Consider the following 23,316-nt stretch of genomic DNA (forward strand, 5'->3'; position numbering starts at 1 on the left):
AGCTTGTGTGACAATGTATGTGGGTGATTTTAAACCATAAATCATATTAAGCAACCTCATATATGCAAAAGAGTTATAGAGTTATTTTTGGAAGAAATTTAAAAGTGCAGAATCATTTAAAGGGCTTTTATGCGTCTTTATGTAAACTTACTCAGCTATTTAATGTGAATGCATATTTAATTTCTTAAGAAAATTACTTAACGTAATATAAAGGAAGTATAACAACAAAAGAAATATTTGAGAGCAAAGCTTGAAGTCGGCTCGCATTTTTTGTCGAGTCGACTCAAATTGACTTTTCTAAACACAAATCCGAGTCTACTTCGAGCTCTGTCCAAAAGCTAATGTAAGGGTAGCAATACATGAATGCATTGTAACTTACGGATCCGAGCGGTACAATGGTACAAACTGCATTTTTCGCTGTAAAGATGGACCGAAGTCAGTCGTCTTGTTGCTGTCAGGCCATTTTTGCATCTTACATATTATCAGAGAGAGGGAGAGGGAGTCAAAAATTCAATTCTTCACGTCACTTACTAAGTGAATGGATCCTTAAAACTTTCTATAATTTTCAATGATTTCATGCATTTCTTTCATCTCGAATCTCTGCAACTTTAAGCATCACATGTCTTTAATTTTCCATTTGAAAAGATTTGAAATTATTTTCACTTGATCCCAATCTCTAAATATATAAAAAAAGCAATCTATTCTATACTTTAATGATACAAAGAAAACGTCAGCTTATGTTATTTTATCTGTTTCTTATATGCAAAAGTATAATCAGACTTGAAAGAAATTTCATTGTACGACAACAAGAAAAAGTAATTTTTTTTATTCATAAAGTTATTATAAGTCTCATGTATCTACAAATATGGCTTTATGCTAATGCTAATATTTACTAAATAATCGCTGGCAAGCAAGACGAAGGTTCTTGTTATGGATAAACATCAATAAAAAATTTTTTTATCGCCAAATGTTTGCGAATTTCTAAGAAGGAATTGAAACTACAAAAGTTTCGACAATCCATAAATGGAACTTTTTTATGGACTAAATGATATTGAATGACTTCCTTTGCAACCCGACTATTTATGATTGAGTAGATAGCACACAAAAAAATATGTTTCTGATTATAATGTAAAAAGAGACCTTTCTGTCATGCTAATGAACATTATAAAGTCAATAAACTATCTGTGACACTTCAAAGACTCAATTTTAATTTGAATGAAAAAGTTTTGCTTGTTCCGATTTTTTTTTTGCTTGCTTCTTGATGTTATTATTATGTAAATAACATGCTACTATAAAGGGAATCGAATTTGAAACTTTTGAAAATTGTTGGTAATTTTTGAGTTTTAAAGAGAAATTGGAATTGATTTAACTTGACATGAATTTGAAAATTGGTTCTTTTGTATCCTACATCTATTTTTTGGAGTAGGTCAGGGGTCATTCAATTACGACTTAATCTTCTGATAGGGAATGAGGGCAAGATGAGGGGGTCTGGCTCAATTAAAAGCAAGGCAAAGACACCTTGGATTAGGATGGTGTCTCTGCCCTAGTTATTTGAGCTATTGCTCCCAAAAAAATGTTGTAAGTCGACCATTAGTCTGGCTTTTAATTGGACATTCTGTCAAAATGTCCACTCGTGCTGCAACTTCCTTAAAATCAAACAATATTTTTTCATAAATATAAATTCAAAAAAATCGTTAAAAATATTTATTCCACATTAATGCATGTACTTAAGCTTATACCTAATTAATACAAAAGCTACACTATGAAATATCACAAAATAAGTAAAAAGTAAATTAAAGGCATACATCATATCAATATTAACTCCTAATTCATGTAAAATTTTCTTTGGATCAGAAAAGTGGCAATAAATTTTATCACATTTGAGTTTTGCTCTATTCATTCCAAGTATTGAGGTTGTTGCTCCAGCTATTGCAACATTAAAGAAATTTATGTTAAAGAAGGGCCTGAATATTGGATGTGTGTCACGTGCGAGTATTGCAATAGTTGATAGAGAGTAAAATGGGAGTAATGAGATTTGGGCAAGCACGACTGCAAGCTGTAAGAATCGAAAAGTAAATGCATGTAGATTAAAGGAATTATTGATTGATACTCACCAGTTCACTGTAGAGACTTGTAACCATTATAGCCATAGCTTGTGCATCATATGCAAAAATTAAATGAATGCTTATATTAAGTAGATATCTATGAATCTCAAGAGGTTGATCACTCATGACGTAAACTATTGAAGAATAACTTGCTACACATAATGAAGATTATTGGAGCATCAGCTAATATAAAGGAAGTATAGTAAGCTATTGATGAATACCATCCATTGAAATGCTCTCTTTTGATGATCGGAAACTCTAATGGAACTGAAGAAAATGTCATTGAAAAATACAAATAATCAGCTTGAAAACTTACATGTAATGTAATGAGAATGGAATGATGTGAAGAATATAATTGTCATGGATCCAGCAATGAAACGAATATTATCAATTGAATAATGTGCATCATTTCCAACTCCATCATAAATATATCCTATAACTAGTCCGGCTGAAATGTGAGCTCCAAATCGTAAGTAAAATGAACTTCTATTCCGAATTGTACTTAGAAATATTCGCATCATTAGATAGTAGACTTGAAGGAAAAAAGACACAGAATGATCTTTAAAATCGGACGGTTTTTTAAAAATATCAATCATGCAGTCTTTTTCATGATCCTTTGCATAATCTAAATTTGATCCATTTTGAATTTTCTCAACAAGTAACTGACTATGATCTCCATACTCATTATTAGCTATTTCCATTAAATAATCTATTGGATTGTATGTTAATGGACATGCTAAGCCAATTTCCTCCAAAAATGTTAACAAGTTCTCACTTGTTCCTTGATAAATGCAATTTCCAGCACTTAATGCGTAAATATGATCAAACATTGGTAACATTGTTGCTGATGGTTGATGGATTGTGAAAATTATCATTCGACCTTCCTCGGTCAGGTCTTTTAAAAACTTGATACATTGTGTTGATGAGACAACGTCTAAACCTGTTGTACATTCATCAAGCAATAAAATTTTTGGATCATCAACTAGCTCAATGGCTATCTGAAGCCGTTTCTTCTCTCCTCCACTTAAATCTCGTATCAAAGCATTGCGACGATCGGGAATGTCCAATTTTTTCAATATATTATCAATTTTGATTTCTTTTTCTTCCTTACTGAAGTTGTTTTTACATTTGACATTGATTGCGAAGTTCATTGATTCATTCACAGTCAAGAAGATATGAAGCATTTGTTCCTGCATAAAATATGATGAAACTTCTCGAATCTTGCTGGTTTGAATAATATCATCATTATAACTAATTGTTCCACTAATGTTATTCACGCGAAAACCAGAAAGACAGTCCAAAAGTGAACTTTTGCCGCTACCGCTTAATCCGATAATTGCTGTAAGCTCATTGCTATGAAACTCACCCGAAATTCTATTCAGAATCGTCTTTGTTTCTTGTTTTATGAATGGGACTTTGGACTTAACCGTGTATGTTAGGTCCTTAAATGCAATTTTGAAACTTCCATTGTTATTTAAGTGCACTAATTCTTGATTTTTATGCATTGTTTCCCTTTTATACCTTTTAGAATCCAGGAACAAATTTTAAAAATGATCACAGATTCTTCTTCACTTTTTGATGATTCTAAGTACTGTGCGATATATTGCGATGCACAATATATATTAAGTTTACTGCACTTAAGTTATAACAAGATTAAACCATGATTTTTTTCGCGTCTTAACGTTACGATTCCCTTAAAATTTCTGAATTTATTTATTATTTGCCAAAATTTTTACATGTGTTACTAGCGTATACATCATCGCGTAGACACTATGTTCATATTTGTTTATGCTGAAAGAATACGGCATACGGAAGATAAGAAAAATAATAAAAAGACCTAAGAGCGTCTATACTTTAATTACACATACATAGATTTATTTGTGTATTTCACATTAATGTGAATTGTTAAAATTTGAAGGTCATTAAACACAAATAAAGAGAAGATTAAATGAATTTGAGTAGAATATAATTTACGCGTATGTAATGTTCAGATGGTCATTCCTTAATTAGCAATGCTTATTAATCTAGCTTTAGATTCATCATGAGCCGACAAAAGTGAATAACCTTACATAAAATTATCAGTTGAGAGTACATGAGTCATAGACTATGACGTCTTTGAAAGGAAATATCTAATTTTATTGAATAACTGAGACTTGAGGACATACTTAAGTAACAACAGAGACGTCCATCGACACAAAATTCAAACATTTTTTAAGTCTCATTAGTCCCAAAAAGTAAATAAATAATGTCTATTCCTCCCTGCTGTGTCCGTCTAAACGTTGTAATCTTGCCTAAGGGGCCTTAACGAGAAAGAATTGCTGAATATGCCAATTCAATGATGAGAGTTCTGACAGTACATTTATTTGATTTTATCGAGTTGTTTTGACATTTTCTGCTGATTTACAGGGCCGTAGTCAAAAGTTATTCGACTAATGGTTCAATATATTCAAGCAAGTTCTTGAGTTTCCATTTAGTATTGGAAGCCATGAATAGGGAGTATGTAGGGAGGCCATGAATCACAATCTGAACGACCAACGAAGAAGAAGAAGATAAATCATTCTATAGAACTGTCAAGATCTCCTTAGAATGTCTCCTAACTAGATCATGCTGATACACCCATGCTGAATTGTAATTAATCACTTGATGACTGCAAATAATAATAAATGATATAGAATTGCTTAATTAGAATGATCGAAGTCAGGTGAAAATAATTTAGTGCTGAATTACATTGAACTTTAATTTTTGGATGTCTGAAATCAGCGAATTGGGTGCGAATTAATATATTTTAAATTTATATATTGATTCTAAGGAGACACAGCGTGGGATTATTGAGTCAGTCTGGAAATGAGAACAACAAGTTTTAACGACTTACAATCAGCAGTTTCATTAACACCTATGCATACAATTCCATGTGTTTTTGGAAAGGAGATAGGGTGTTGACCCTGAATGTGCAACCGTCAGTTCACTTTCATTATCGCACTTGCAAAAAGTCTCAAAATTCTTCAAGTCCAATTTTAATCATGAATAACATTTACATGACTGATTTCAAAAACTTTTAACCCTAAATGTAAGTCATTCAAACTTTAAATTTAACAAAAAAACTCATCATGTATCTGTCAAACCCCAAACTACCACAGTAGCATCAGACATTGCCATTATGCTCGACATATTTTTTTGGGTATAAATGTACAGACATAACCAAAAGTTAAATTCGACAAAAATCTACATTTACAGAAAATATTTTTATTATTATTATCTGTCACAAAGTTTTGCTAAACAATTTTCTAAAGGAACCCCTTCAAGCATGCCCTCAAGCCTCTTATCGTAAAAAAAAGAGAAAAAATCCTCACAGCTCAAAGCAAACAATAAAAGAAGAAATATTTCATTTCATTCATATGAATTAGCAAGAAGAGGAAGTCAAATGTTTATAATCTAACGTATAGTCAGGCTAGAGCGAGGCAGAGGAAGAAGTAAGAATGGATTTCATTATATTTATTTTTATTTTTATCATTCAAACGGTCTTCTATGCTAACAGCTATTAGAATGTCTTCTTTCTAAGTAGAACTTTGTGTTATTAAATAACATTAAGTGATGTGTTTTTTATGCACGAGAACTTTGTCTCTTGGGAATCAGATTACTTGATACATTTTGTCTGCGGATATTGTGTAAATTCTTAGGAATTTTATCGTTTACAGGCATGATTTTCTGTGGATGTTGATAGAGATAAAGATTTTATTATTATGAATTCTGGATGATATTAGGTGCCTTATATCCTCTTTAACTGGTATGTAGACGTAATTTCCTGTCTTATTTATAGAATTCATGAGAATTTGCTGATTCTGAGGTTGTTATGACATACAGATTAATTTTTTCCAGAACTGGTTCATACTATGTTGTCCTGTATATGGATAATCTGAGTCGGGATTTCTCTGCTTTAAGTCGTGAATGATCGTCTGTCAATCGGGATTGTTCGGCTTGCAGTCGGGATTATTCGGTTCTAAGTCGAAATTGTTCGGCTTCATTTCGAAATATTTAGGTTCCTGGTCTGATATGTTCAACTTCTCATCATATAGAGTCGGGATGTAGTTGCGTAAATCAAATAGTACATAAATAAAACATGACATCAAATATTGATTGATAGCTCAATATTCCCATGCAAAAACTTAAGTTCCCATAAAATTATCAACTCAAAACTCCCCTTTAAATCATGTAAAATTCCGCAATACCTTGTCAATACATCCAAGTGTTCACAGTACTGTAAGCAAATAAACATAAAATGCGTTAACTACTCATCCCGTCATAATTGTCGTTCATAAACACTTCAGTATATATTTTATACGTTATTATCTGAATAAGAAGAGGAAAAAGTACATCAAACAGAAGTGAGAGAGAGCAAACAAACAGCAGAAAGCAGTAAAAGAATTTAAAATATTTTTATGAGTGAAATCTACAGCACAGCAAGCAAGAGAGTCAGAAATAAATCTCAGAGAGATCATACGCAAACGTGAGAGGCTTAAAACTGTTATAAAAAATTATAACAGCAGGTTAAGTGAACTAAAAGAAGCAGAAAAGATGTTGAAAACAAATCTGAGATGTTGGGGAACTTCTTTTAGACTGATGCTTTAGTTTACAAACAAACTTTGTATTAAACGGACGGATTTTTTGTAGTTTTTGTGCCGGCATTTATTGCTGTATACAAAATTGAATTGGAATAAGATTAAAGAAATCAAGAAATTCAGAAAATTTGAATTTCAAAAAGTGAGCATTGAAATTTAAAATAATTAAATTTCAATAAATTTGAATCTTGTGACTGTTTAAGATTCAAAGTAAACAAAACAAAGTGCATTAAGGAATTTGTGAGAACTAAAATACTCAAAATTACTAATCTGTGTACTCAAAAATTATCAGTGGATGAGTAAATTATGAAAAAATTTTAATTTTAAACCAAACATTCAGAACAAAAAATTATTTTAATGAGATTCAAACAGAATAAAATATTTCAAGTGAGGTAGAACATCCATTGGAAGTGCATTTAGTGAAACAAAACATTTTAAAAGAATTTTTGGATAAGAAAATAAAAAGTGAGGAATTTTGTTGAATACTAATTGCAAAGTCTGTGGGATAATTTTAGTGACTGGAATTTCGGATAAGGAATTATAAGGAACAAGAATTGTGATTTTCATGAATTCTAAGGAACATTTTGAACATTTCAAAAATTAAAAGATTTGAAAGAATTTCTGAAAAATTTGAATTTGAAACTTTTGTTTGCAATTCAAAAAATCTTCAAATTTCGAGTTAAATGAACGATATGATAATGAGTTATTGATCTTCATCATTAGCATCAAGATTTACATAAAAAATCAAGTCAAAACATCAATATAAACAGAAACTCTAAATTTCTTCCCAAGAAAATTCTCATAAAATAATCAAAAAATAAATCTCAAAACTGAATTTACAAAAATAATTCAAAAAGTTCTCAGCTTTGCGATGAGAAAATCAAACATAAAGAATTTCCAATAAAAAGAAGAAAGGAAAGCCAAAGAAAGAGAAGATAAATAATATAAAAAAAGTGAATTCACAGTGAATAATAAAATAATAATTGAACGTGATTATAATACTGTATATTATTCAATATTATATTCATCGATGCATTACTGAAGGAATTCTTAAAGAACCGACAATATTGTGGTAAATAAGTGTACATGCACATACACAGCAAGATGAAAATATCAAGTTATTAAGAATCTCTCTCAGAATTGATCCACCAAGCCTGCCTTAAATAAGAGAGTAAATTTTATTTAATATAAAAAAAATATTAAATTTCATCAAATGTGTTTATCTTACTTCCTCTCCACTCCGACACAATGCATTACAATTGTGTGGCCTGAGAAGATGGAATGATTTATTATATCATTGGAATATAAATAAAAGAACAGAAATTTACCTACATAGACGACGAAGAACAAGGGTACAATTGGATATTAAAACATTAATATTATTATTACCTTTTGTTACAACAAAAAGACGCAGCACAGCACACAAAAAAAGGAGAAGAAAAATCATTTTTTAAGGAATTCTGAGAAAGATACATAAAAAAGGTAAATAAAAAGGCATTGTCATGTTTATTTAATTAATAATGTAAAGATTTCCATTATGGACATATCAAAACACATTAAAAAAATATTCATGATTATGATTATGAAGCTTAAAATTTATAAGTCGTTCCTAACTGATCACATTTTGTCAGATTTAGAATTAAAAATCGATAAATTTGCTAGATGATGTCAATATTATGACATCGTGATTAAAAAATGATTGGAATTTGATTTTATTTGACATTTGCTTTAGTTATGATTTGTTAGCTTGCTGGTTGGGGGTCCATGCTGGTTGATATTGATATGATCTTTAATATTATTGGTCACTCTGCGACATTTTATTTGTGAATGGCCTTTGAAGGTTATTTTTGAGATAAATTTTAGAGAATTGTGAGAAATTTTATCATAGCTTGATATTCAATTTAAACAGTCTGGGGAGTATTCAGGTGGATGAGGGTGGAATAGGGGTCAAGACCACTTCCTTCCAACTCATGGTAAACTTTTCATTTTCCATAACATATAGCAACTCAAATAAGTCTATTGACTGTGTCAAATATAGGAATTGAATTCCTTCTTTGACAGCCTCACACTGAGATTCGAACCCACCCCACAATTACAATACACATCATCTCATCCTCCAAACCATTGCTGCAACTTCATTCCATTTAATTTAATCAAAAAACTCGCAACATAATTTACCCAATTTTACACTACGCAACCTGCTGCTCTTATAAAACCAAACCTTATACACTTTAATGCCATAAATGCTCGCAAATCGACATTTTACTTAACGATGACATTTACAATTCCACTTTTCTTTGGTTTTTTGTGTGTTAAAATGAGTCACTAAACTTTCCTACTTGCTACTTAATTTCTGAGGAATTGCTAGCCAACATGTGTACGTATTCTACGAATTATTGCATAATATTTTATTTTTGTGTAATAACTGTCTTTTATTAAACAGTTAGTCCAAAGTGCTTGACAAACTTTCAAAGAAATTTAATTAAATCAAATTATAGCAATTTAAGTGGAATTTGTTGACACTTTCATGTGACTGAAATGGGTTATTGGTGTTCTCAGAAAATTATCTAGTTAAATTATCACAAAAGTTGTGCACGTGTGGCAGATATAAAATCACTTGCGATTCCTATAAAAGTTCCAATGTCAATAATATCGTGTATTTTAGGTTAAAAATAGCATCATTTGGTAGTAAAGTTTATGGTTGTTTTTTGATCGTTCTGAATGATTTTTATGGACTTACAGAAAGTTCTGATTGAAGATGGTAATTGTTGTGCTCAACATTGCTTCTTATTGAACTGTATAAGGTGGATATAAACTGTTATTGGGATGACTTTTATTGAGGGTTAATGTCGTGTTTGGTTTGAGTTTTGTCACTTTACTGGCAATGACATGGATTTTGTCACTTTGTTGATCATTATGGGATGAGATTCAAGACATAATGTTTGGATTTTACTCAAATTAGTAAACAAATGACATTTTACAGCATATTTGGCATGCAACTGTCAAAAAATCACTAATAATTGGCGAATATATCTCACATTTGAGGTTATGGTACTTAAAAGCTTGTGTCTATGTTTTTCTGGCAATTCTGAGAACCTGAATACCGCAATCATTCTGGTGCTAAAGCTTAATAGTAGTCTGAGAATTTAAATCTAAATCCATAAGACCACTTCAGTCCCCCAGTCATAGACCTCATAACATAGTATTAAAATCCAATAAATAAGCATCAAAATATTTTTGTTGCCACTAAAATATCTCAATTCTCATCTTTAGTTCCAGTTTTTATTCATACGAATAGCAAGAAAATAAATTTCTAATAAAATATTTATCATCTCTAAAAATATTTACGTACGAACAACGCAGAATATATAATTAGGTCCAATAATCCGCCAATAAATCAAAAGTCTATAAAAATGTCTATCGACCGTACAGAATTATTGCACTTGACTATGATAAACTTCCTTTTAAATTCCAACAACAAAAACATAAAGCTCATCCGGTGACTGAATGTTTGGAATTTTTACTGCCCTGCTTTATTCCCACTGTTTTTTGCTCCACTTTTGCGACAACTAAAGAGACAAACTAGACAAGCGAATGAATTTAATGGAAATGACCAAAAAAGCTCTTAATTAGACTCGTTTGTGTCAAGAGTTGTGAAAAAAAATCTTTCTCATTTTTTTATTTGTGTCGGTCTTACTTGACTTTGGCACAGTTTAATGGAGAATTAAAAATAGTTTCTGTAAAACTATGAACAGCATACCTAGTTGACCGTATTTACATAACTTCTGAATATTTTATCGGCTTCCGTTGACAATCTCTTTTTATTTAGTGTCTTTAAATATAATTTTGTAATCGCATTTTTCGCTTCTTGCCCAAAAGCATTTTTTTCTGTTCATCTTCTCTCTTATTTTCGGATGAAATGTTGAGGAACGACGATAAAATTATGCAATGGACAGTTATGATGATGCAGTTTTTTTTTTTGTTTTTGCCTCTGCTTCCACGTTTTAAGCAGTTTTAAGCGTAAAATCAGAATTTCAGAAGAGGTGAATGATTTCAAAGAGATAAGATGAAGGAGAGAATGTTAATTGAATATTTCTGGACCGACTATAGTTCGTAATTGATTTTTTTTTGTTGGATTCTTTGATGTTTCAGATTTTTTGATTAAGCAATTTAAATTCATGATCGATTTGCTTGAGATGAGATTTTAATATGAGGTCGAATGGATGTGGATGAGTGGATTTAATGTTTATGGTTGTATGACAATTTGTGATGATTTTGAATATTTTAAAAGATTCCGAGAATTTGGATTTATTGGTTCCACTTTAAAAATGCCATGGACAAAGCAAACACATAGATTAATAGAGAAACATGAATTAATGCCTTAGTTGTTTTCTGACTTTATCCATAGAGCTTCAAATTCCATCCATATTATGAAATTGTAGAAATCTAAATTCAGGATCCAGCTTTATAATTTACCCTTATAGCTAGTATACCAGCTTGTGACTAGTGTTTACCATAAAAATTAGTCCCAACCGTCATTAGTGTAATACCCAACAATTATATTCCCAAAATATCCAACAGCTTTAATATTGCCATTTAATGACGCTAATTTATTCAACACAATATTCATGATCATCAAAAAACTTCAAGGCCTACCCCAACATCCTCATTAAGCACCACAAAAAATGAACATTTATAGCAAATATTTTCATACAAAATATCATCACAAAAATTAAATCACCTAAAAATCTCCGAAAAACACCTTTCTCTCATTTTAATGCAAAATATGACCTTGCTGCTGAATTTTTGTGAACGATTATTTTCACGGTTGATGGATTTTATATCCACTGATTTCATTGTTGCTCCAAAAAGCTAATAACAATTAAGAATTACAAAACTGCAGAAGCGTCTCACGCTCCATATTCACTTTCATCTGTTAATCACTCAGAGGCATTTTTTGTTCAACAAAATTCTTGCGAAGAAATGGAAGCGAAAATGAACAGAAAATCGCATAATTCTATTACAAATCAAATCATTTAGCGAAACTAGTGCATTTAACTTGTGTGAAGTTAGCCATAAAATATCCAGCTGCATTGGTTGGCTGATTTCATCGGAATTTCAGTTTTAAAATCTACAGACCCTAAAAACGAAGTACCGACCAATGTTGCAGAAATTTCGTGGCTATCTTCACACGAGTGTGTATTCATCTATTACTCCATGCTCATGAATTGAAGATTCAGCGAAATCATGCGAAAAATACTTAGCTTGACTGCATAAAGAAATGAAAAGCTTTTCAGATCATGTGATGTGTAAAAAATGACTTTACAAAGCTAGACTACCACGCATGAGAAATTCTTATACGTATGTATATGCTTTTAATATCAAAACAATAAAAGCATATCGTACATAGAGCGCGAGCGGTGCCCTTAAGAGAAAATTTTAAATGATTTCTATGGAAAATGAAATGAAAACTTTTCTAGTAAAGTGAAAATTTATGTATGAAATATTTCATTAATACTTTGCGAATTTCGCCTAAGGGTGCTCACTCTGTGCTAATTATTATGAAATTTCATTAAAACATAATAAAGCATAGCAGATAGAATGTGTATATATTGCGAAACTTGTTCTATAGAAACACGGCAGAGTAGGTTTTGTGAATGTGCTGTGTGCTTTGTTGATAATTTACAATGGAGTCATTCACTTGTTATGTGATGCATTTATAGGTTGAGGTTTGGGTGACATGCACGGGGTTGACATTTTTTAATAGTGGGAGGAAAAGGGTTGCTGCCTGCAAGTTGCTTCCTGAAGTTCTGCTAAGTTTTGTCTTGTCACAAATCTTAAATGTTGAATATTATGAAGGAACTGTAACGGTACATGAATAATCTATCTCTATTCATCTCTTCATCTTACACACATCTGCATAGCTTCCTGATCCTCCTCAACGACCCCATAATTGCATCAACCTTTAATTCATTTATGGAAATTTCTCAATTTGTGCCTTAAATCTCATTCATCACACCATCATCTCTGTAAATTAGCATTGAATCAGCGAAAATGTTTCACAAAACCGGCAACACAACGATCAAGAAGAAGAACTTTCACCTTTTTTGTTTCTTTTTTGGACCGAAGCTGTTTAACAACATAAAAAAAGCCAAAAACTTCTTCAATTTTTTTGATGATTAATTAAAATTTTTTATGAGTTTATTTTTAGTACAGAAAATCTCATTTTGATTCAATTTTTGCTGAGCTGCTAAGCAGTCAGTCTTTATATAAATGTGAGAAGACTTAATTAGAATAATGGTAAAGAGGATTTTGTTTGAATAGGTTTTTTGTTTATTTTTTATTATGATTAATTAAGTTTGGAAATGAGAAAATATCGTAAACATTTATAGCTCCAATATTTTAAAAGAATTTTATGGAAATAGTCGCAAAAGTTGATAAAATTTGCGGATCAAATGATTTTTGTGAAATTTTTTGGCTTGTCCCCCGTTAAAAATTGATTTCCTGCATTTTAACCTCAGCAATCTCTTAATCCATAACTAAATCTTCCAGCCCACCATGTATCTAAATATCTCCGTCACAAAAAAAATATGAGCAGCTACGAAACTCATTAATTAAGTTTTTCATTAAAATGATATCATGTCATACTCATAGTTTAATATACAGCTTAAATACTTTGTCGTAGCTTCATTAAAAAACTTACTACTTTTTTACTGTTAATCTTATCGTCATGCACATTATGCTGCATTATTTTTCAAGTGGAACGAGAGCATGATGTTTGTTGATAAACTTAAACAAAAGAAGAAAAAAATGTTCGTTCAAATACATTTTTATGCTCTTTGTGTATACATATGCACATAATTGTGGTGACAATGCAATGATAGTTAATATGAAACATTGTTTTCGACTTATCAAGTAGCATACTTGTTCCTTATGGAAAAATTTTGGAGAAACTAGATTAGTTTGAACAGTTTCGGACACATTCTGAAAGTTTCGTTTACTTTCGGTCAGTTTCGGACAGTTTCGTTCATTTTCGGAGAGTTTCGTACACTTTCGGAGAGTTGTGTTCGCTTTTAAGTATTTCAAGTTATTCTACAACTACTACTTACTTCATTCTAACAGCCTAAATTGGAGCAATCCGAAAAATTCTAACAAACTCCCCACAAAGGTCCACAAAAAAACTGTTTGAAAAGTAAGTACAAGCAGACAATATTAAATGAACATGACATTCATTCGTATCATGCCTGCACGTCTATTTAATATTCTGGAATTCTTTATATATCTTTCCTCTGTCTCTCGTTTACTCAATTCTTTTCGCTTCCTGTGTCATGCATGTCATTACATACTGACACTGACGTTCATGTACATTCATATATTTTTTTGGGCTCTTTGAGAAGGCAAACTGGAGTTTTGATTTATTACAAAGAAAAAGCTGAATGAGTGGCTTTAGGCTATAGCCTGTGGGGCAGAAGATGTTGACAGGAAGTTAGTCGGTTGTTAGTTTTTTGATGAATCGTGTAGAAACTTGTTACTGACTGAGATTGAATCAAAGGCTGTAGCAATTCTTGGAATAGGAATACCCGAATGACTTGGTAATTTTGTATTCTTGTCTATGCTACTGTGTTGCTGAAGCATGTTGAGTTTGATTAGAGGTGAAAGTTGATTTCGAGCTAGTCTATCAAAGTGACGAATGAAGAACATTTATGACTGGATGAAATGCCTTAAAATCTAATAAATCATCTAGATAGACTGAAATATTTTAAATTGACATGAACAAGTGCTGGAAAATATTTTGAAAACTGAACAAATTCGTTCCTGTATTCTCAACAAATCGGCAAACATGAAAATTCGCAGCTCATCAAAAAAACCTTCAACTTCCTCCATTCCCTCGGGCATTCAGCACAGCAGTAGTAGAATGATAAAAGGCAACAAAGAGAAAATCAGTAGTGGAAGTAGTTAATTTTGTTATTCTTTCTGTGTCGTTATTTTTATGTTAAATTACATAATCAAGCATAATGTGGATGAGAGTAAACTGACAAGTCAAACCCCGTTCATCACCGCACATTGTTGCTGTACAAAAAATTTTCGTGTGTTCTGTATATGATTAACATTATAATGCATTTCCCGGAACGAGTTTTTAATGTTTTTTAAATGAACACGATTATTCTACTTGCCTAAAAAAGCCATCAGACGCGAATGTATGAACAAAAAAGTTTATCATGTATAGTGATGCGAATCGGTGACATTATCGGAAATGACAGTAAAAAATGTCGACTTTCAGAATTGAATTGTATGACAAGTTTGTGGGTACATAAGTCTGATTGATGCAGGTTGATGTGTGTGGTAAATTCATACACACCTTTTCAATTTTACAATTTAATTGAGCTTAAATTGATTTTTTTCGGAATTTTAAAAATTATCTGATTGACCCATATTTATGAGGTTGTCTGACAACAATGGATGTTGAAGTTAATGGAAATAAATGCATGCATCTGAGCAATTGGATTTTAATTTGTTTTAAAATTATGGAACAGCCGACGAAACTTGAAAATATCTGGAACTTTTCAGAGCAGTTTAGAACCTAAAAATAACATTAATTTTTCAGCTTACGGTTCATGCGAGACCACATTTTTTGCCTCCCTTAAAAAAATAACATCCTTAAAAAGTAATTCCTTTCTGATTCCATAAATCAAGATTGAAATGAAATATTTCATGATGTAAGTAAGAGCATTACTCCGCAAACAGGAAGGAAACACACAAAACCAGAAAATATCCTTTTCAACATGCGAGATTTACCAAGAATATTTGCACAAAAAGCAGCACAAAAAATAAGAAGTCTGGAAAGAATTATCTTGTGTTTCTCTTTTTTTAAAGAAATTCTTTGTGCAGACTTATAACAGATGACGTATGGAAGCGCTAAGAAGAGTAAACATTTGGTCAGGAATTCGATCTCTGTTCAACAATATTTGCTGAATTTTTTTTATGTCTTTTAAAAAATTCAACAAATAAAAAATGATTTTACGACGAAGAAATAGAAAAAAGAGCACTGCCTTGAGTCTTAAGCCGATATGTGTAAAATAGCACAGAATCATAGAAGATAATTTAAAGTATCTCATGTATAAATTATTAGGCAATCTTGAAACATCGAAACTCAATCAATGAATCGATTAAAATCACGCTTGACATACCCGTGCTTTCGTTGTTAATGGTAATGTTTGGGAATGTGGATTGAATTTAAATTTTAGTTGTTTGAATAGCGTATTTCATGGGTTGACTAGTTTCATAGGCTTGTGGAACTTTATGAAGATTTTATGGTATTTTATGTGGATTATTAATGTCTGACAATAACCGTTAAATTCAAAAATATTCAAAAAATTATCAAGTTCAAAATTAAGTTCAAAACCAAAAGTCAAAATTCAAAAAGTAACGAAAAAGTTCAAAAATAACCGTCAAATTCAGAAATATTCGATGAAGTTCAAAAATCAAAAGGTCAAAATTCAAAAAATAACGGAAATTATCAATACTGACGGAAAAAATTGTCAAATTCTTAAAAATCCTCAACATTTAAAGAACCTCAATTAATCAAACAACAAGCCAGTTTCAGCAAATGCCAAAAAAATCATCAACACTTCACCCATCATCGGATATTTACCTCAAAATTAAATTCTTGTAAAAAATCACACTAGGTAAATAAAAACAAGCATTTGACGGCATCTCATTCTCAACTCAATACCAACAACTATTGTAAAATGATAATGAGAAATTCCGAGTAGCGGTGATTTCAGCTTAAAAGCGTCTCACATGTCACAAGTGTAATTTGCTACTGGGAAAACACGTCATTACATCGCAACTTGCAGAGATTTTTATTTTATTTTATCTGTTTTTGCTGCCTTTCGTCATGATTCACATTTTTTATGTATAGTTATTATTGGAAGTAACAGAAGCTGATTTACTTGCTTGTTCAGTTGTCAGACTTCTTCGTTGAGACTTTTTCTTACTCTTTAACAATTTTTTATTATTTTTGGACAATAAACAGCAACAAAATTAAATTTCCGCAGTCTCATTACAGTTAAAGTAGTAAGTAGTTAGTAAACAGCAAAAACAGTTATCGAGCGTATGTTTATTGACCTCAAAATTAGATAGGGTCGGTCAAAAGGTTAAAAATGAGCAATAAAATGTGCAGAAAATACATTTTGATAGCCGTACAAATGAATTATGAGAGGTCCAGCAATGCGGAATTAAAAGGTTCTTAAATAATTAAATTAATGAGCTGTTTAGGAAATTTTTGAGTGCAGAACAAAAGGAATTTGTTTGCCTTGGTTCCTTTTGTACTGAAATCATATTCTAGAGTAAATAAAGCTGTAAAAATCAATATTTTGATTGTGCTGCTTTAGTCAAGTTTCATGCTTAATTACATACGAAAATTATTTTTGGAACAACGCAATTCATTCCTCGAAAATGTGTAATGTGCTGGATGTGTGTTGATTATGATGACTAAGATGTAGAGCAAGGCTGTATAGAAGATTATGGGAGGGGGAGGTGGGCAGGAACTTAGTCTTCTTACAGAGTCCAAATTGATCAGCATTACATCATCATCACAAATAATCGAACAATAGACTAGAGCAGTGGTGGTCAACCTTTTATTTTTCATGGCACCAATTTAGTGGTAAGCCTCAAACGAAACCAAATACGACTTACGGTTGATAGAATTTCCAAAAATTGCCACTAATGTGCCATAACACACAGGTTGTCCACCACTGCACTAGAGAAATACCAGGAATCGAAGATTTAGAAAGTAGATTTGGCTAACTTTTGTGAAGTAACAAACTTTTTCCTTCCGTTTCCAATCCAATATTCCATTTTCTAAGAACTAGAGCAATTCTATTGTTTGCCAAGATTACTAACCATGTTAATACCATTCCTAGAATGTGTTCAACAAAATTTCAATTATCTCATTTATTTAGGCTTAGCTGAATTGTTTTAACATATTTGGTTATGTTCAATGTCGTTTTATTGGTTTTGTTGGATAAACTTTTTATGGTATTTCGAGGAATATGTCTTGTAATGGATTTAATTTTGGTCTATGGGGATTAATTCTACAGAAAAAGCTCAATTTTGGAATTATAGATTCATCTGAAGCCCCAACATTTGCCGGTATATACCTCGATACTGTAGATTCCATTATTAAATATCAATAAGCGTCATTTGTGCCTGCAAATCTTATAAAAGTATCAATATCTTCAAAATATTCAAACGGTTTTCATCGTAAAAATCTAAAAGTATGCAGCATTATAAGCCAATCATCCCTTCAAGGCAGACTCCACGTTTTATATTTCCTATCGCTAACCAAGAAAAACTTTCAAGAGCTTTCAATAATCCTGTCATCAAATTTCCATATCCCTAAGACTTTAATGAATTGATACTTCATCTTTAAGTTCCCTTTGTTGCTGCCTCAATACAGACAGTAACAATAATGAGCTCATAAAAAAATGATAACCACTTCAAGCCGTAAAGATGATAGTAATATTTTAATACTCATCTGAACTGTCGCATCAAGTTTCCTTCTTCTATCGTTGAGAGCATACCCATTTTAACCATGATGGTGCTTATTTAACAATTTTTTTCACACAAAAACTTTTTTTTCGTTCTAAATACTTATCTCGTACTAAGAGGCTCTTATTTTGCTAATGGTTGGACATTAATGGACATAGAGGAAAAATGGAAAAGGAGAAAAAGTTCGTCGGACAGTTTTTTATTTGGGATGAAAGGAAAACAGAGAAGTTGAATGATGTTTTTTGGATGAAGGTTGTAGGGCGCATTGCTGGAGTGGCTTTAAAAATACTCAAATTTCAATTATGCTTAGATTTAAAAGTGCTTAACTTTAAAGGCTCTTAGCTGTAAAGAGGCTCAGCTTTAAAGGCGCTCAGCTTTAAAGGCGCTCAGCTTTTGAGACGTTCAGCCTTTAAGACACTCAGCTATAAAAACGCTTAGCCTAACACGTGCTCAGCTTTAAAGACGCTCAGCCTTAAAGACACTCAGCTTTAAAGACGCTCAGTTTTAATAGCACTCAACTTTAAGAATTTAATATTAAATTCTTGCAGCTTAATTAACACTCAACTGCAATAATTCTCAACCAAAGCACGCTCAGCTTTAAAACCATGTAATTTAAAATTATCTCATAAAATACATATATCCAACCTGAAATCATAATAAATTGAGAAATAAAAGAAAAGAAAAACACACAGCACCGACAAAGCAGCAATTTCCTTCATGTACTCAGCAGCTACAAAATAAAACAGAAAAGTTTGTGGTTCGTTCAAACTTTTTTTTTGTTGCTTTTTAGTCGTTACGTAAAAAAGTTTAACCTCTACCACATCCTTTTCTCTGGCCAGCATTAAGCAACAAAAAAAATGATAATATTTGACGATGTTGAATGAAATTAATGAAATTTTCAGTTCCAGTTCGTCTCCTTGAAAATGAAAATTTAATTTAAATTAAAAAGTTTTTTAAAACTGAAATTAAAATGTCAGTTAGGAGTTCCGTTAAGGGAGTTTGCGGATAACCACGCAATTTGTAAAAAAAAATCTGACAAAAACATGCGATTGCCACAAGGAACTAATTTTATTGTAAAACTTTGTCTGTTTAATTTTATTTTTACATAAACACTTGCAACTGAAATTGAATCCAGCAATTTTCATCTCCAATTTTTCCTTTCTTTCCCACAGATGCTGAAGCACGTTCACATTTCACCTCTTAGAAGTCGATCGGATTCCATTTCACTACGCTCGTCGACGGCATCATCTTTAAATAATGTATCATATACATCATCATTATGCGGCAGCCCAGAACCTCAAATGACACCATCGAGATCGTCAAGTTATTCAAGTCTGAATGAATCTATAGCACAGGTAAGAATAACAATATCACGTAGATATGTTTTGAAAATCAAGTCACGTGTGAAATGATGAATGATCATTTAAATACTTTCGGATATACTGTCATCCTTCCATATACAATGAATTTTCTACTACAACAGTCAACGACAGTACAGACTGCAATTGTTGTTGTTGGTTGGTATTATTTGATGAGGCACATCATGAATAATGTTGATGCTTTAAAATCAAAATAAAGGAAGAAAATTTATTTTCATCCATAAACACAACGGAGCTGCAGTAATGAAAAGTTTTTGTGTTCAAGTAACAAAAGTTATCGAGAATTAAGCGCATTTTATGAATATTTTGAGTTTTAAATTTTAACGGTTTTTTGAAATTTAAATTCATGATTTAGCAAATTTTTCTCACTTCAAAAAGTTTTTCTTGATTTTCTCATTCTTTATAGCAGCTTTGTCTAGAAACTTAATTGCTTTTTATTACTAAAAGTAGCAAAAGTTGAATTAATTACTTTTGAAGCATTAATGGCTTCTCGTTACTACCTAAATAATTATCAGTAACTTTATATGCGACAATTTACTTATGAAATTCCATTCATACCTTTAAAGTGTGCTCCACAAAAACTGAAGCAGTAAAAATGAGTAATTTGAATGTAAATCATTGCAGTCAAGCTCTTTCCCACAAAAGTTTTTTATGAAAAGCGAAGGCATTTTCCCCATCATTTTTCACAATATTTTCTCGTATTGTTCTCATGCTAATTACACATTAAAAAGCATTCAAAACTTGCTTGCTGATTTCATTTGTGAGTATAATGTAGTTTTCTTTCGTAATGAGATGAAAGGCAAGGCAACAATTAAAAAATAACTAAAACTTGCGACCATTTCTCATAATTCATAACAAAGAAAGTTGAAAGAAAAAGTTTGTGAATTGAAAAATAAAAAATAATAACTTTTTTGGAACTGTCGCATTAATTTGATTTTCATTTCCTTATTTATTTATAGACTACGTTGAAGGTGTACACAGCATGCTTGAGGCTTGACATAGAGTATAAAACATTGGCAGTGTCTTGGGACACCACTGCTAGGCAAATCGTCACACAAGTTCTAAGAAGGTAAGCTTTCATAAAAATGCTTTTGGCCTTTTCTCGCCCAAACCATTTCATGAGTTGGGATTTTCGGGAAATTCAGCATCCAAATGTCAATCCATAAAACAAACAAAAATTCTAACCTCAAAACTTTTCCATTTTTCTTCCCAAAACTCAGATGTAAAATGCGTCATCGAGATCCACGACTCTTCTATTTGTCAATGGAAGTACGAATAAGAAGAGCAGATGCACGTACATTACTAACATTAGATGACTCAGCACGACCAGCAATGCTTCAAGCTTGTCATCCATCAGGCGAATCAAAGTTTCATTTACAAATGAAATCCGGAGGACTAATTCGTGTCCATACATCAGCTCTACAGCAGACATCTCAATACAAAAGTCTATTAATATCAGAGCAGACAACATCAGATGAGTTACTTGGTCTATTGTTGTCATGTTATAATTCGACAGAGCCAGTCGAAGACTTTTCATTGTATGAAGTATGTCCAGATCAAGAATACCAGAGGAAATTACATCCAGACGATTTGCCATTGCGTGCACAAATTTTACGCAATCAAAAAGGCGACAATTGTCACTTCCTGGTACGAAGAATTAGAAACATGGCAAGACGATCAAATCAATTGGATATTCAGAACAATAATCAGCCACAAAATTATTCAATTGACATAAATTCATCATTAAGTCCAGCCAAATCACAGAAAATTGATCTAAATTCATCATTAAGTCCAGCAAAGTCACAAAAATTTGATGAAATCAGCACAAAATCACCCTCGACATCCTCAATTCAGTCATCATCATCATCATCATCGATCGTCAAGTCAACATTCACAAAATTGGAATCATGTTTCGTCAAACTTAATGCACTGACTCGATACGATCAGTCGAGCATGCCCGATGTGAACGGAAATGTGATTCAGCAACAGAAACAATCACAACCACGAAAATGTCAATGCAATATGAGCAGCACACAAAAGTGCAATTATTGCAGTCAAAAAATCATGAAAGGCTTCAATGATTCACTTATGCTTTCCGGACCATCGCCAATGAAATCACCAACTTACAATCCCGTCTATAATATACGAGAAATTCGAACTGTCCAAAACTCATTTTCAACATTTGGCAGCGATAAGAAGCTAATTGACTTGGATATTGCCGCAAGGAAGGCAGTATCTCGAAGACATAGCGTAGCTGTTGACCAAATTGAGATCATTGATGCTGATTTGGTCGGAAATGTTGGAAATTATGTCTACATATGAAACATTATGTAATTTTTAAGGCTCAACAGTTTCGGGTCTGTTAAGCTATTGAAAATAAATTGCTAGTTAAGAGACATTGATCCCCTCCCCTATCTTTTTCTAATTAGTAAACGCTAGTCACCTACCCCACAATTTATACTTGCCCAATTTAACTTGTTTTCCTTATTGAAAATTTTATTAATCATATGCTATATATAGATGCTTATAATCATGTTAATTAATTTAAAATGAAATTGAATTTCACCAAAGAAAAGTTTTTGTAAAGGAAAAAAGTTTAATAAAAATTTTAAAAATTATTTGATCAAAGACTGGTTTTGGTTTTATAAATATAGCTTGTCAGTTACAGAATATTCTACTTTATCAATGAGTCTACGATGAAAATATTGCTGAATATTGCTTTATGTAAATTTATTATGTGGTGGCTGTTGAGGGTGTTCTTGGAATTTATTGAAAATTTATAGAATTTTTCTGCAAATTAAAATTGATTTTATGAATATTGCTTATTATATTGTTGTGTGGAGTGCTTTACTTGTGCTTAACTGTCTGGAATTCTAGTGAAATTGAAGCCACGCTTATCATGTCGTTGACTACTCGTGGGACGCAATGTTCTAGATATTAGACAGCTATTTTGAAGCTACACAGAGTTTAAGTCACACTGACGGACTCCGCCCGATACTTAGGGTCTTACGGACAAAACTCTAAGTCAACTAGACCTTAAAGCATGTCCATTTTGAGATCTGACTGTTAAAAACCCTATAATCCACCCGGTTATCGTATTTATGTCTTTACTGTCGTCAATAAAACGCAATTATCTACAAATGTGTTTACCATTCATCACTTCCAACAACCTAAATCTTACATAATCACTTAATTTTCTACTCCTTAATTGACCTCACGTTCGTACCATAAAACCCAATTGCTGTCCAAAACTATTAAGCGCAATCATTGATTTTGAAAGGTTCATCCAACCATCGACGAAATGTTAACGACATCAGCTGTTGCCATGTTTACTTTTTATATGCCGTATTGCTTACATATGCTATATAAGTAATCAAAATTATTAATATACCGAGCATGTTTGATGAAATTTTGTTTTTTGTTGACAATTTGTGTTTTTTTTTGACATGAACTGATGAAGAAGCTGAAAATGAGGCTGATTCCGTAACTTCCTCATTGCATAAAGCTCAAATCTAATAAATCACGATGAATTTTTTTATGTAACGAAAATTAATCTTCTTTGTCAATTTTGTGCTTTTTTTTGAGATACATAAAATATGTTTCTTGTTAATCCAGTAAAAAGTGGCATCAATAATGAGATGATGAGTGACTTTTTGTCTCATT

The 23,316-nt window shown here is 31.8% G+C and overlaps 2 protein-coding genes across 4 annotated transcripts; one reads left to right on the forward strand and one right to left on the reverse strand.

Annotated features, from left to right (window-relative positions):
- Nucleotides 1-1,714: 1,714 nt before the first annotated feature.
- Nucleotides 1,715-3,820, reverse strand: LOC139089439 (ATP-binding cassette sub-family G member 1-like). Of its 2 annotated transcripts, XM_070638984.1 has the most exons (3): nucleotides 2,422-3,819; nucleotides 2,115-2,372; nucleotides 1,715-2,056 (listed from the first exon to the last, which is right to left on the reverse strand). In XM_070638984.1, the coding sequence occupies exons 1-2, from the start codon at nucleotides 3,608-3,610 to the stop codon at nucleotides 2,224-2,226; spliced, it is 1,338 nt and encodes a 445-aa protein (XP_070495085.1). In that variant the 5' UTR covers nucleotides 3,611-3,819; the 3' UTR covers nucleotides 1,715-2,056; nucleotides 2,115-2,223. The 2 variants fall into 2 exon arrangements, with proteins under 2 accessions (XP_070495085.1, XP_070495086.1); XM_070638985.1 differs by lacking the exon at nucleotides 1,715-2,056 and having other exon boundaries at nucleotides 2,266-2,363; nucleotides 2,422-3,820.
- LOC139089438 (uncharacterized) lies at nucleotides 1,831-22,235 on the forward strand. 2 transcript variants are annotated; one of them, XM_070638982.1, is made up of 6 exons: nucleotides 1,831-2,574; nucleotides 5,801-5,889; nucleotides 5,982-8,203; nucleotides 19,447-19,629; nucleotides 20,613-20,722; nucleotides 20,874-22,235. In XM_070638982.1, the coding sequence occupies exons 4-6, from the start codon at nucleotides 19,447-19,449 to the stop codon at nucleotides 21,973-21,975; spliced, it is 1,395 nt and encodes a 464-aa protein (XP_070495083.1). In that variant the 5' UTR covers nucleotides 1,831-2,574; nucleotides 5,801-5,889; nucleotides 5,982-8,203; the 3' UTR covers nucleotides 21,976-22,235. The 2 variants fall into 2 exon arrangements, with proteins under 2 accessions (XP_070495083.1, XP_070495084.1); XM_070638983.1 differs by lacking the exon at nucleotides 5,801-5,889.
- Nucleotides 22,236-23,316: the final 1,081 nt, after the last annotated feature.

This window comes from Chironomus tepperi, unplaced genomic scaffold (genome assembly GCF_022539635.2).
Source record: "Chironomus tepperi strain 1889 unplaced genomic scaffold, CSIRO-AGI_Ctep_v1 contig_177, whole genome shotgun sequence".
Classification (NCBI taxonomy): domain Eukaryota; kingdom Metazoa; phylum Arthropoda; class Insecta; order Diptera; family Chironomidae; genus Chironomus; species Chironomus tepperi.